This window comes from Gorilla gorilla, chromosome 1 (assembly GCF_029281585.2).
Source record: "Gorilla gorilla gorilla isolate KB3781 chromosome 1, NHGRI_mGorGor1-v2.1_pri, whole genome shotgun sequence".
Taxonomy (NCBI): domain Eukaryota; kingdom Metazoa; phylum Chordata; class Mammalia; order Primates; family Hominidae; genus Gorilla; species Gorilla gorilla.
Genome location: NC_073224.2, coordinates 13,763,452 through 13,776,957, shown reverse-complemented (window position 1 = coordinate 13,776,957; position 13,506 = coordinate 13,763,452). Strand labels below are relative to the sequence as shown.

Sequence of the window (13,506 nt, the reverse complement as noted above, 5' to 3'; positions counted from 1 at the left end):
TGGGATAAAATGAAATTTGCGATTCTAGTTACGAGACTGTTAGAGAAGACATGAGTCAGATGGAGAGGGTCTGAATTACTGTAGGTGCTATTATTTAAAAAAAGAAAGACTCAACCTCAAAGACATGGGAAATTAATTATTCATAAGACTTGGAGATGCAATGCTTTTGGGGATTAGTAAGAGAAATCAACCAGCTCCACGTTTGTATGGTGGGAGAAATGAAAGAGTAGCAATTGTGTTGATAGTTGTACAGAAATTAGGAAGTGGGTGCTTACCTGGGGAAGGAGAACAAAAGAAAGCTCAATTCTGAACTTAAATGTCAAGTGTTGATTGAACATTCAAGAGAAGATTCCTTTTGGTGACAGGAAAAGATCTGGTTGGAGATGAATGATGTCAGGGCTCCCTAGGCTATCTGGATCTGGGAGAAGATGAGCTCGCAGAGGTTCCTCAAGGAGGCCAGGGTGGCCTTGTAAAAAACAGGAGGCATGTAGGCTTGCAAGACTTAAATGAGCAAAACAGAAACACAAACAAACATCAAGAAAGTGGCCTACATTGCAAACCCAAACTTTAAAAAGGGAAGAAACAATAAATATTTTTTTAAAAAAGAAGAAAACTCTGTCATCAAGAAAAAAATCAATAAATACATCATTGGCAAAAGAGTTTACAGCAAAAATATCTATTAAAGGAGCCATGATGTTTAATGAGTAAGTGCTATTGGCTCTGTCTCTCATAAGATTTCTTCAAATTTCTCACTCTCAAACATACACAGCAGGCGGTTTGGTTTCCTATCTAAAGTGTCCTGCCTCATCCCTGAAGTGCCTATATTGCTAAATATAAAGACAGCTGAGCTCCTATTTCATGGCTGGGGAATCTCCCCTAAGGGCATAAAGTTAATTTTTTTTTCAAGTACACTGTGCATTCAAAATTTATATTTAAATCTACGCTCAGCTTTGGGCCTTCTACAACACTAAACTGAAATTAGCTTATGGTTCCAACAGTATTACAAAGATAATATAGTAGCCTATTGGCAAGCACAACAAATAAAAACAATGCACTGGAAGTTAGAATAGCTGGGTTTAGCCATCGCCTGGCCAATCACCAACTGTGATTTTTCAGCAATCACTTAATTGCTCCCTTTTGCTCATTTTCCTTATCTGGTGAAAATGAGGAAGTGGGACTAAACACATTTCAAGATCTCTCTGAGCCTAAAACACTGTGATTCTATTTTTTAAGGAACTGCCTGTTCACAGGGAGATAAACTAAAAATGTCCTTTGGAAAATTTGGAACCCAGTTTGCCAATTAGATGCTACTCAATATATAATTACAGCTGTGTGCACTCAGAAAAACCAACGCATTAATTGTCCACAAACCTCTAAGACTCAAGTGAGGACATGAAGAAAAGAAAGGAAGGCATATGGATAAGAAGTCTGTAAAGAAGTGTGTGGGAGTCACGGCTTGGGTAGGGAGCAAGTTTCTTGATACTTGGTAGTGATGATTCTAAGAAAAACAGGAATCCAAGTCTCTCAACCAAACTAATTACAGTTATTTAAAGATCTCCATACTGAGGTCTAGAACACATCAAGAAACAAATGCTAGAATCAGAAAAAGAAGTGGGATACTTTCAGAAAAAGACGTGGGTTACTTATATCCCAATTGCTTGATCCCCATTGCTCCTTCTTGAGTTAATGACTGTCTTGGCTTATTACTTCCAACGGAAATGGGCACAGTTTTTGGTCTGGATCACACATCAGAAGGAGGATGCAAGAGATGAGGGAGGGAGAGCCCCTTGGTGTGAGAGATAAAGCAGCAAACATGTTTGAGAATCAAACTGCAATGAATCCTCCTGTCTCCGTTGCATGTCTTTAGTTAGGCAAAAATATTAGCCCTCTTCCTCTTTCAATGCAAACCCTGCACATGAAACCCTTTGAAAAAGCAGTACTTAAATATATGGCTAATGTGAAATTTGATTCTAAAATCTGATTGTCACATTATGCTGTCACATTAATCTTAACCAACTCCTCTTCACAGCCCTTTGCCCTCACACACAAAAGAATACAAAATGTTAAGAATTGACCAGTTTTTATAGGCTTTGTAATCTTAGTATTTTAATCATTTCTGGGGGAAAAATGTGTTTGGTAAAGTTTTAGGACTTAAACCACTTCAGTGTTTTTGGATTAAGTCATTTGACTCTCATTAACCTCAGTGTTCATTATATTATAAGGCCCTCATCTACAGCTTGAAAACGTATTAATTATAGGTTTTCTAGCTCTCTCACAGAGGGAAGAAAACACTTAGTAGTATGACCGACAAGCAACTAATACTTTTCATCATGCATAATTTATTGAATTGTCACAGTTATGGAGCCTCTATTAGTAGAAAATGCAAATTCCCAGTAACTGAAAACACATTTTTCTCAGGAGAGTACTCTTGTTGATTAGTGACTCAGCCAAGCACCATTGCTAAATGTACGGTATGTACCCGCTGACGACTCAAAATATACAATAAAAGCAGCTTTGCTAGGCATAGTTGAATGTGTTAAATGTGCAGGGACATTTGATGAGCTTCAAAAAAGCACAAGCTTTTGCAGGAAAAAAAAAAAAAGCCAAACCAGGACAGAGTGTTTACCAAGAAAACCTAAAAATTTCCTGAGCATTATTTTGGTGGCCATCAAGAATATTTTTGCTGAACAGTGTTTGCACTAGCCTTTTAGGAATTAAGTTCTTAGTATGGAAGGTTCAGAGTAGAAACACAATTACCTCCCAAAAAGATATTTTGGGGGCTCTGCATGCATTTTTTTTCATGTTTTGTTCAACAAATATTTTCTGCACAATTGCTATAGAGTAGGCTATTAACCTTATAAAGGTCAGGTTGTATTCCTAACCTGCGAACATTTAAAGCCTAATAGTGTCAGACAAGTTTATAGATAACTACAAAGTATAGCATGAATCAACATATGATGATGATGATGATGATGATGGCGATGGTGATAATAATACAGATGAAATAATATAGGCTTTGAGAGCTTAGCATCTGTCCCTTTCTGCTAATTCTGCCTCCACAAAGCCACCACATATGATTCCATTCCAAGCAACGAAAGCAAGCAGAGCTGGAGGACATCTGTGGAGTAGGCAATAGGGAACCTCCAAAAGATTGGATTTTCTTCACAACGAATAACGGACAAAGCCATTAGTTTAAGAGGCCTAGATATTTCTCAGGTGGCAGATCTCTATTGCATTCTTCTTCGTGTGATATACAAGTCATAGATTTTCTTCTGGGGATATAGCCTATTGCCAGCCTCATCATCCAGGAATGATAATGCCCATTTCAGGGGATGTCCCACCAACATGATGTAAGATCACCTGTGGGTGCAAGGCTTAGGTTCTGAACATGTCTGAATAGCATGACACATCTTGGCAATTCCCAATGAAAAGCAAATGCAGTCAAGATGCTGCATTATTGGAATTAGTCAGTTTGAATCATGTAACTGAATATCTGGTGAGTTTCTTACTACCTATGAAAATTCCAGATTGCCCTCTGCATTCACTGTAGTGATGTCTCCCTCTGGAGCACACAATCATGAAATTTTAGAGCTGGATGGAGCCTTGAAGATTATAATTTTACACGAGGAAATCGAGACCCCAGACAAGTCGCACAACTAGTTAGCTGGCAGAGCTGAGATTGAATCAGTTCTCTTTGCACCCACTCAGCCCTGTGTTCTTCCTGGACCACAGAAATCTGGTTTACTAGATGCTATCTCTCTCCTGCTTTTTTGTGTGAACTAAGCCCGCTCATCTCATCAAGAGTGATGCACTTAGATGAAGTGACTCACCCAACTGAGAGAAGAATCTGCTAAAGGAAAGAAAATCCTCTCTTTGATATGTGACTTTATCTAAATTCTGGCTTCACACACGCAGAAAAGAAAAAAAAAGAAATAAAAAGTAGAAAGCAACAAAAAAAAAAACCAGGGAATTAACTCTTTATGAACCATAACATTTATAGTATAAAGACCTATCATCAGATTTGACATACTCTTTACAAATAGTTGTTTACCCTCTATATCTCCTTACCTTATCGCTACTACTAGATTGTGAACTCTCAAGAGCAGGGATCATATTTCATATATCTGTGTATCAGTTCCTCTCCCCTAAAAATAATCTAAATGCATTGTAGGAACTTAGAATAATACTAATAGTAATAGTAATTGTTAGTTTATGGTCCAGAAACTGCTCAGTTACACATTTACAACTCCACTCAATCTTCACAATAAAACTACGTATGATGTTAAGTTCCATTTATCCCCATTTTATAGATAAGAAAACTCAGATGCAGAGAGGCAAAGCAACTTACTCAAAGTCATAAAGCTAGTTAAGGGATAGAGCCAGGTTTCAAATCAAATATGATTCGCTCAAAATACGTGTCCTTAACCACTTCATGAGTGACTCTACAAGCCAACTCATTTACTTAGCAAACATGTATTAAGCACTTACTACTTGCCAAACACTGCTATCAATGAGAACTACTAGGCTCACCAGATAATGGGTAAACAGATAGGTAAACAGACAATTATGAGTGCTGTAAAAGAGAGCTGAAGAAAGCACAGTAAAAACACAGAAGAAGGAGTCTGAACTCCGTTTAGGGCAGAGGAAGGTGATTAGGGAAGGCACTGCAGAGAGTAATAACCAAACTAAGTCTAAAAGGGTGTAAACCTGGGTCTTCTGAAAAAGTAGACCTTGGGCAGGAACAATGTCTAGAATTTCTTTGTATCCTTCACATCCTGCAAAATACTAAGGGCACAAAGGTATCAGAAGAGAAAGGGGAGCATAGATTTAAAAAAATTTCTAAGTGCACAGTTAGCTTCTCAAGAGATTTTTCTCTCTTGCTGTTAATAAGAGCAGCATGGAAGTTTGAAATTTAAGAAAATATTCCACTTCCTCATTAACCACAACCCCTAAAATATCTTGTTTGATGTTTTAGCCAACTTGAGCTGCCTTAACAAAATACCATAAGCAGAAAGGTATAAGCAACAGAAATTTTCTGGAGGCTAGAAGTGCAGGATCAAGGTGCCAGCGTTGTCAGTTTCTGGTGAGAGCTCTCTTCCTGGCTTGTAGACATCTGCCTTCTCTCCATGTTCTCAAATGGCAGGGAGAGAGAGGGGAGAGAGGGTGGGTTGGGGCAGCAGGAGCTGGTGTCTCTTCTAATAAGGACATTAATCCCATCATGAGGGCCCACCTCATTGGAACCTAATTATCTCCCAAAGGCCCCCCATTTCCAAACACCATCGTGTTGGGGCTAGGGCTTCAATATATAAATTTGGGAGGGAATGAATTCACTCAATTGCAATTCTTAAGAAATGGAAACCAAGAATCAGCTATGCAATGAGTTTTTTTCAGCCTGCCTTTAATAACACTCCAAGAAGTGAGAGCCTCTGAAATGAACAAATGACCTTCCAAAAAAATTAGATGAACATTCAATGAAGATCCATTTTTTTGTTTGAATACATGTTTTTCCCCTCTTTGGGCACTTGATAGTTAAACCTCTGAGCTGTGATTCATCATCCCAACAATGAAGTTATTGAAGTGGTTCAAAAAATATCTTTTGAATTCTTACTATAGATTATATGTGACAGTAAACAACAACAAGTCCTGTCCTCAAGGCACCTGGAGTCTAATAGTGGTCCAGACAAATAATTAACTATGAAGGATGATGGGGATGAAGGAGGCACATAGATAGGGCACTCAGGTTTGAAGAATATGGAAGTATTCTGGAATATTATTGGAGGAAAAGCTATGCTGAGACTTGATGGATGGATTGGGATACTCGAAGAAGAGAAAAAAGGTAGAGAAAAATACTATGCTTTTTCATGAGGCCCAATAAAATAATCATAGAATTATGGAAGCATCTATCAAATTTGCCTGGTTTATAAATACCCAACTAACAAGTCACCTAATTATCCCTCCATACCTGACATGCTCTTTCAGTGTGGATAATCTATCAAAATAAAAATCCGATATACATCAGGAAATACATCCTAATGGATGGCCCAATATATAATACCAGATTAACTAGAATTACTATTTTGGTTTTAAAAATTTATTTATTTTCTTTTTTTTCTTCAAATTTATTTTAAGTTCCAGGGTACATGTGAAGGATGTGCAGGTTTGTTACATAGGTAAACATGTGCCATGGTGGTTTGCTGCACAGATCAACCTATCACCTGGATATTAAGTCCAGCATCCATTAGCTATTCTTCCTGATCCTCTCTTCCTCACCACCCAGTGAATGTGAGTTGTTCTCCACCGTGAGTCCATGTGTCCATTCTCAAGGTTGAGCTCCCACTTATAAGTGAGAACATACAGTGTTTGGTTTTCTCTTCCTGTGTTAGTTTGCTGAGGATAATGGCTTCCAGCTCCATCCACATCCTTGCAAAGGACATGATCTTGTTCCTTTTTATGGCTGCACAGTATTTCATGGTGTATATGTACCACATTTTCTTTATCCAATCTATCATCGATGGGCGTTTGGGTTGATTCCATGTCTTTGCTATTGTGAATAGTGTTGCAATTAAGATACACAGCCACGTATCTTTATAATAGAATGATTTGTATTCCTTTGGGTATATACCCAGTAATGGGATTGCTGGGTCAAATGGTATTTCTGTCCCTAGATATTTGAGGAATTGCTACACTGCCTTCCACAGTGGTTGAACTAATTTACACTCCCACCAACACTGTAAAAGCATTTCTTTTTCTCCGCAACTTTGCCGGCATCTGTTGTTTCTGGACTTTTTAATAATCAACCTTCTCACTGGCATGAGATGGTATCTCATTGTGGTTTTGATTTCATTTCTCCAATGACCAACGATGTTGAGTTTTTTTATACGTTTTTTGGCCGCATAAATGTCTTCTTTTCAGGAGTATCTGTTCATGTCTTTTGTTCACTTTTTAATGGGGTAGTTTTCATTCTAGTAAATTTCTTTAAGTTCCTTATAGACTCTGGATATTAGATGTTAGTCAGATGGACAGATTGCAAAAATTTTCTCCCATTCTGTAGGTTGTCTGTTCACTCTGATGACAGTTTCTTTTGCTGTGCAGAAGCTCCTTAATTAGATCCCATTTGTCAATTTTTGCTTTTGTTGCTATTGCCTTTGGTGTTTTTGTCATGAAGTCTTTGCCCATGCCTATGTCCTGAATGGTATTGCCTAGATTTTCTTCTAGGGCTTTTATGGTTTTGGGGTTTACATTCAAGTCCTTAAACCATCTTGAGTTAATTTTTGTATAAGGTGTAAGAAAAGAGTCCAATTTCAGTTTTCTGCATGTGGCTAGCCAGTTCTCCCAGCACCATTTATTAAATAGGGAATCCTTTCCCCATTGCTTGTTTTGGTCAGGTTTGTTGACAATCAGCTGGTTGTAGATGTGTGGTTTTATTTCTGAGATCTCTATTATGTTCCATTGGTCTATGTGTCTCTTTTCGTACCAGCACCATGCTGTTTTGGTCACGGGAGCTTTGTAGTATAGTTTGAAGTGGGGTAGTGTGATGCCGTCAGCTTCGTTCTTTTTGCTTAGGACTGTCTTTGCTATTCAGGCTCTTTTTTGGTTCCACTTAAATTTTAAAATAGTTTCTTCTAATTCTGTGAAGAATGTAAAATGACTATTTTGAATTTTAGGCTTTTTATATGTAAATTATGACTGTTAATAATTTAGGTTATACATAAGTTATAACTTAGGTTATAATGTCTCTATACAGCCTTTTTGTCTAGTAGCCTAAAGGTACTTGGTAATATGTAAGGTGCTTAGGCATGCTTTGTTGTATTACTAACTCAATTCCATTTTCTCAGATGTACAAATCACATTTAAATAATTACATTAAATCATTCAATTAAAATTACTTAATCTTTGGGAGTTAGTTTCTTTCTTTTGTGAGATAAGAAAGTTGGATTATGCAACTTCTAGGATCCCAGTTTGAAGTTCTTTGATGTTTTTATGACTCAGTTTCCAGGATGACATTTAAAGAACTATTTGTGAAATATAAAATTTAATATCTTAAAAATATTCTATATTTTGTAAATGATTACAGTTTTTATTCTTTTTGGAAACATAATTAGATTACAGCTGCACATTTGTTTAAGTAATGCTGGCTACTGTAAAAAATAACTCCCAAAATGTGAATGGGTCAGACACAATGAAAATGTAAAGTTTAAAATCAGCTCTCAGAATTCACTGGCTAAAACTCAGTAATCTGACCATGCCTAACTGCAAAGGAGCCTGGAAATGTGTATCCAGGAAGAGAGGATATGGTTTTGGTGAACATGTAGCCAGTTTTTTCATAAAACTGTGTGTGTGTGTGTGTGTGTGTGTGTGTGTATGATAATACATTCTTGGTTCAACTTTTATTTTCAGTGCTATCAAAATTCCAATAGATCATGGCTAAAGGATATAGTCAAAAAATTTACAGAAGAAGAAGATACAATTAGCAGATATATTTGGGAAAAAATACCCAACAGCATTAGGTATCATAAAATGTAATTAAAAATAAGGTATCATTTAGACCTATTAACATAGCAAACATTTTAAATCATGACAATATTCATGTGCTGGCCAGAATTTAATGAAACTGACAGAATATATCATTGATGTCCTTGGGATTTAGTACAGCCATTTTGGAAAGTAGGCTAGCAATATGTTTAAAAGTGATAAAAATGTATATAGCCTGTAACATAATGATACCACACTTGGGACTTTATCCACAGTAAATAATCCAAAAGGAAAAAAAGACCACAGAAGTACAATAACCATTCGTTGCAGTATTGTTGAATAAAGTAAAAAACTAGAATTAGTGGACTAATCAATGGACAAGGGGTTAAGAAATTCTGAAATAGTACCTAAAAGGATAATTATGCGGGCATGAGCTCATGGCCTTTCCTAAATAAAAAAAAGTAGTGGGTATAAATATGTATCTAGAAATATATCTAATTTATATTTTTAAAAAGTTAACAGTGATTTCCCACAGGGAGTTAGAGATTATGGAGGAAAAGACATTTTTATAAAAATTATACCCTTCTATGATTTTTAGCAATTAAAAAACCATATTTATTCTATGGTAGTAACTACGCATAAATTATATATGCCTATGAATACATGCTAGAAGGGAAGACAGAAAAATGACAACAGTTGATTTGTTATAGTGGTGAGGATTAAGTGCAGTTTCCTCTGTCCTTGATTTCTTTCATTATTATAATGTTTGCATAATTTAAGAATGAAAACAAAAGAACAGCTGCCTTAAATATTTTTGGAAGTAAATAAAGTATAAATAATACATTAATGCATGAAAGTATAGGAAAGGATTGAGTCAAGAAAAGAACTCATAAAATATTTATGAGAATTCACATTTGTGTATGTAAATACAGTCTTTACAAAACAGCCTTCACAAGAAGCAGCAGATCCAAACCAAGGCCAGCCCCTTGGCACATCAATCACAGAATAATGCATCCTGCCTGAAACAGACTGTGATTTGCTGTTAGAAGAAAGATACGGGTATGATATAGTGAGAGATACATTTGAAACTCTGACCACCTCAGAAAACAAACAATCTTTCCCTGTCCTCCTTTTCAGGAGATGATAAAGTCATCCGGTTGTGGCACCCCAATATCAGCACCAAGCCAGTGGGGAAACTTGTGGGACACATGTTCAGTATCACCGAGATCGTAACCAATGAAAAAGATCAACATGTTGTCAGCCTTTCCTCTGCAAAGGTAACAAAAAGAAAATAACAAAACAAAACTAGTTTTTTCTGTAAAATTATCTGTTGGAAGGCATAGGGATGATACAATTTTTGACTGAAATAAATGATAGTCATTGAATCATTGAGAAAAATATTGTCAGTATGGAAAAGGAAATGATAAGCCAATGTTCTCTCTTTCTACTGAATATAGCATAAGTAAGAACATGTTTAAAAACAAGTGTAAAAGAAAAACAATATTGAAAAGATAGCAAATTTTACCCTCAAAAGTAAAACATAAGAGGCCTTTCAATAGATAGGAACATTAGGAAAAAAATGAGGATTTCTGTTATTGTTGCTGTTATTAAACAGTGTTTGAAACATTCTAACCAATGTAATAAAACAAAAAAAATATAAATATTAGGAGACTGAATTATATTTGCAAATAATGGGATTACCTGCTTGAAAAGAGATCAATAAAATCAACTTTCAGTGTAGGAATAGATAAATTCCATAAGGTGGCTAGTTGCAATGGCAACTTAAAAATAAAATAAAATAAAAATTTCTAAAAAATAAAAAAGGAAATAAATAAATAAATGTCTATATAAGAACAATAATTAGTGAGGAAAAAAGGTCAAAGAGATAGCATTCACAAGAGTAAAAAATATGCAATACCTAGGAATAAACTTAATAGGCAATATTCACTACTAACATTAAGATAACTATGAAGTTTTACTGTGTTTAAGAACACAAATTAAGGGAAATACTATGTTCCTACATGGAAATATTGTGCTGTAAGATATTCTCCATCAGATTAATATATTTATTTATTGCTAGTCAGAATTACTTAAGTGTCAGCTTGCCAAGTTTAAAGTTAATGTAAAAATACTGGTATATAGGAATATCCTAGAAACTTTGGAAGATATAATTATGAGATGGCACTTTCCCTGTCCAATATTAAAGCATATCATAAAGCCAAAATAAATAAAACAGAGCAATAGTCAATGCAGAAATAATCACATCTATGAAGCAAAGGAGAAAATGCAGGAATTAGTTTATGTCTATGCGGGAATTTTGTATAGGACAGAAATAATGTTTCAAATATGTGAGCAAAGGACGGTTTGTTCAATAAGTGTTGGGAAAACTGATTAGCCATAAAGAAAGAAAGATGTAATCAGATCATGATTTCATAATATATAGCACAATACATTACATATGAATTAAGGATTTTAAATTTAAAATACAAAACCATAGAAATTCTAGATTTCCAGAAGAAAATATAGGTGAATAGTCTTATAACTTTTGGGTAATTCCTAAGCATAGCACCTATGACTAAGGAGAAAGTAAATATGACTAAATAAACATTCAAACTTTCTGTAAATTATAATAACTACCATTTATTGAGTGCTTAAGTGCCAGGCGCTGTGCTAAGTATTTTACATATGCAACTCATTGATGCTAATAACAACCCTATAAAGTAATTCTCCCCATTTTACACACGTCAGGAAAAATGACATCTAAATCACTTACACAAGGTCACAGAGCTATCTAGTGCCGAAGTGTGGTCAATCCCATATTTGTCCTTCCTCAGCCTGCCTCCCTATACTCATAAACAAAGTTAAAGGCAGACAGCGGGGGCAGGGGGGCAAAAATGCAATAAAAACAGAGAAATTGGAAAAATATCCTTGAACAAATACCAAAAATCTTTAGCAAATCAGTAGGGGAAAGAAAGTGGAGTGAAGGGCAAAGGTTTAAGAACACAGGTTTACATACTGCTGGGTGGAAATAAAACTGGCAAAAACTTCCTGCGTATTTGTTCTAATAAAATAGCTAGATGAGTGCGCAAAGATCTGTATAAAAGGATGCTCAATGCACTATTGCTTATATTGATTTAAGAAGGAAAAAAGAAAAACAAGAAAATAGGGAGGAAACAGGAAATACAGAAAGGAAATGAAAGAGGGAAGGGAAGGGAAAGAAAAAAACCCGGTTGCTTTCCCTCCACGTCCCCCAGCCCCGCACCTCCCTCCTCGTACACCCCCTACCCCTCATACACCCTCTACCCGATGCAAAACCCTTCGATGGAAGCAATCGGGATCTCCAAGGCCCAATCGTTCCCTCCATGCTCACGGAACTATGCGAATCTCCCTGGAGCCCATGCTTGCCATATGCAACCACAAGGGAGACTCTAAGGACCTTTGAGGGGTTCCTCCCAGGCTAGAGAGGAAAATGCACCCGGCACCTGCCTCCTCCAGTTCACAGCTGAGGACGTGACCTGACCTGCAGGATTCCCCAGCAGGCCAGCAGCCCTCACCTGCCAATATGGTAGCCACAAATTTTTAAAACATGGCTAGTCCGAATTGAGGTCCGCTGTGAGTGTAAAATACACAAGACTCCAAAGATTCACTATCCCCCCACTCCAAAAAAAACCTCTCAATTTTTTGAGACAGGATCTTGCTCTGTCGTCCGGGCTAGAGTACAATGGCATGGTGCAATGGGGCTCATTGCAGCCTCGGGGCTCTCTGCTGTCTTGACCTACTGGGCTCGAGGGATCCTCCCACCTCAGCCTCCCCAGTAGCTGGGACTACAGGTGGGGGCCACCATATGAAGCTAATTATTTTTGTTTTTTGTAGAGAGCTCTCTTTTATTTTTTTGCAGGTCTGTCTAATTTGCTAATTTTTAAATTTTTGGTAGAGATGGGGTCTTGCTATGTTGCCCGAACTTCTGGGCTCAAGTGAGCCTCCTGCCTCAAAGCACTAGTATAGGCCTGAGCCATGGCACTGGGCCAATCGTTTTTATATTGATTATATATTGAGGTGATAATAATTTGGCTATATAGGGTTAAAAAATACATTAATAAAATTAATTTTTTAAAAAAGAGCAAGGGACTGCATGTAGTGGCTCATGCTTGTAATCCTGGCACTTTGGGAGGTCAAGGTGGGAGGATCGCTTGAGCCCAGGAGTTCAAGACCAGCCTGGGCAACATAGTGAGACACCATCTTTAAAAAAAGAGGTTATGATAATGGTTGCACAACTATTTAAATTGACTAAAACTCACAGAACCTTACACTAAAAACTGGTGAGTTTTAAGGTACGTAGATTACACTTCAATATTGCAGTTGAAAAAGAGAGATAATTAGGGTGATGTACCAATAAAGTAAAATTCAAGAGGAAAAAAAGGCTTTGATTCAGTAAATTATGCTGTATCCTCATATACAATAGAAATATCACATAGACATTCAACATTATGTAAATGAATAGTCATATGAAAATATCTAAATAATATATAAAATACAATAATATGTAAGTAATCAATTTTAAATCAATTTTAAAACATAACGTGTCTATCACATGTTATTGGAAATGATTAATAGCAAGACGTTTTAGTGAGGCTAACAAGATTGTGGATATACATGGATGGATTTTTTTTCTTTTGTTTTCTCTTTGTTTTTTTAAATAGTAAATACACATTACTTTGTAATAAGGAAACTTTTTTTTTTGAGACGAAGTTTCATTCTTGTTGTCCAGGCTGGAGTGCAATGGCACCATCTCAGCTCACTGCAACCTCTGCCTCCCAGGTTCAAGCTATTCTCCTGCCTCAGCCTCCCAAGTAGCTGGGATTACAGGCTCCTGCCACCATGCCCAGCTCATTTTTGTATTTTTAGTAGAGACAGGGTTTCGTCATGTTGGCCAGGCTGGTCTCGAACTCCTGACCTCAGGTTATCCATCTGCCTCAGCCTCCCAAAGTGCTGGGATTACAGGTGTGAGCCACCGTGCCCGGCTTAGGAAATTTT

At 36.7% G+C, this 13,506-nt stretch overlaps 1 protein-coding gene and 1 long non-coding RNA gene across 2 annotated transcripts in view; one reads left to right on the top strand and one right to left on the bottom strand.

The window, feature by feature from the left end:
- The window catches only part of LOC129532157 (uncharacterized), a 190,391-nt gene that overhangs the window by 56,475 nt on the left and 120,410 nt on the right, over positions 1-13,506 (bottom strand). The window lies entirely within an intron of this gene.
- The window catches only part of WDR64 (WD repeat domain 64), a 149,604-nt gene that overhangs the window by 61,902 nt on the left and 74,196 nt on the right, over positions 1-13,506 (top strand). Inside the window, exon 10 of the mRNA XM_031015516.3 lies at positions 9,610-9,749. Coding sequence (XP_030871376.3) covers positions 9,610-9,749 — 140 coding nt within the window. The remainder of the gene's footprint in view (positions 1-9,609; positions 9,750-13,506) is intronic.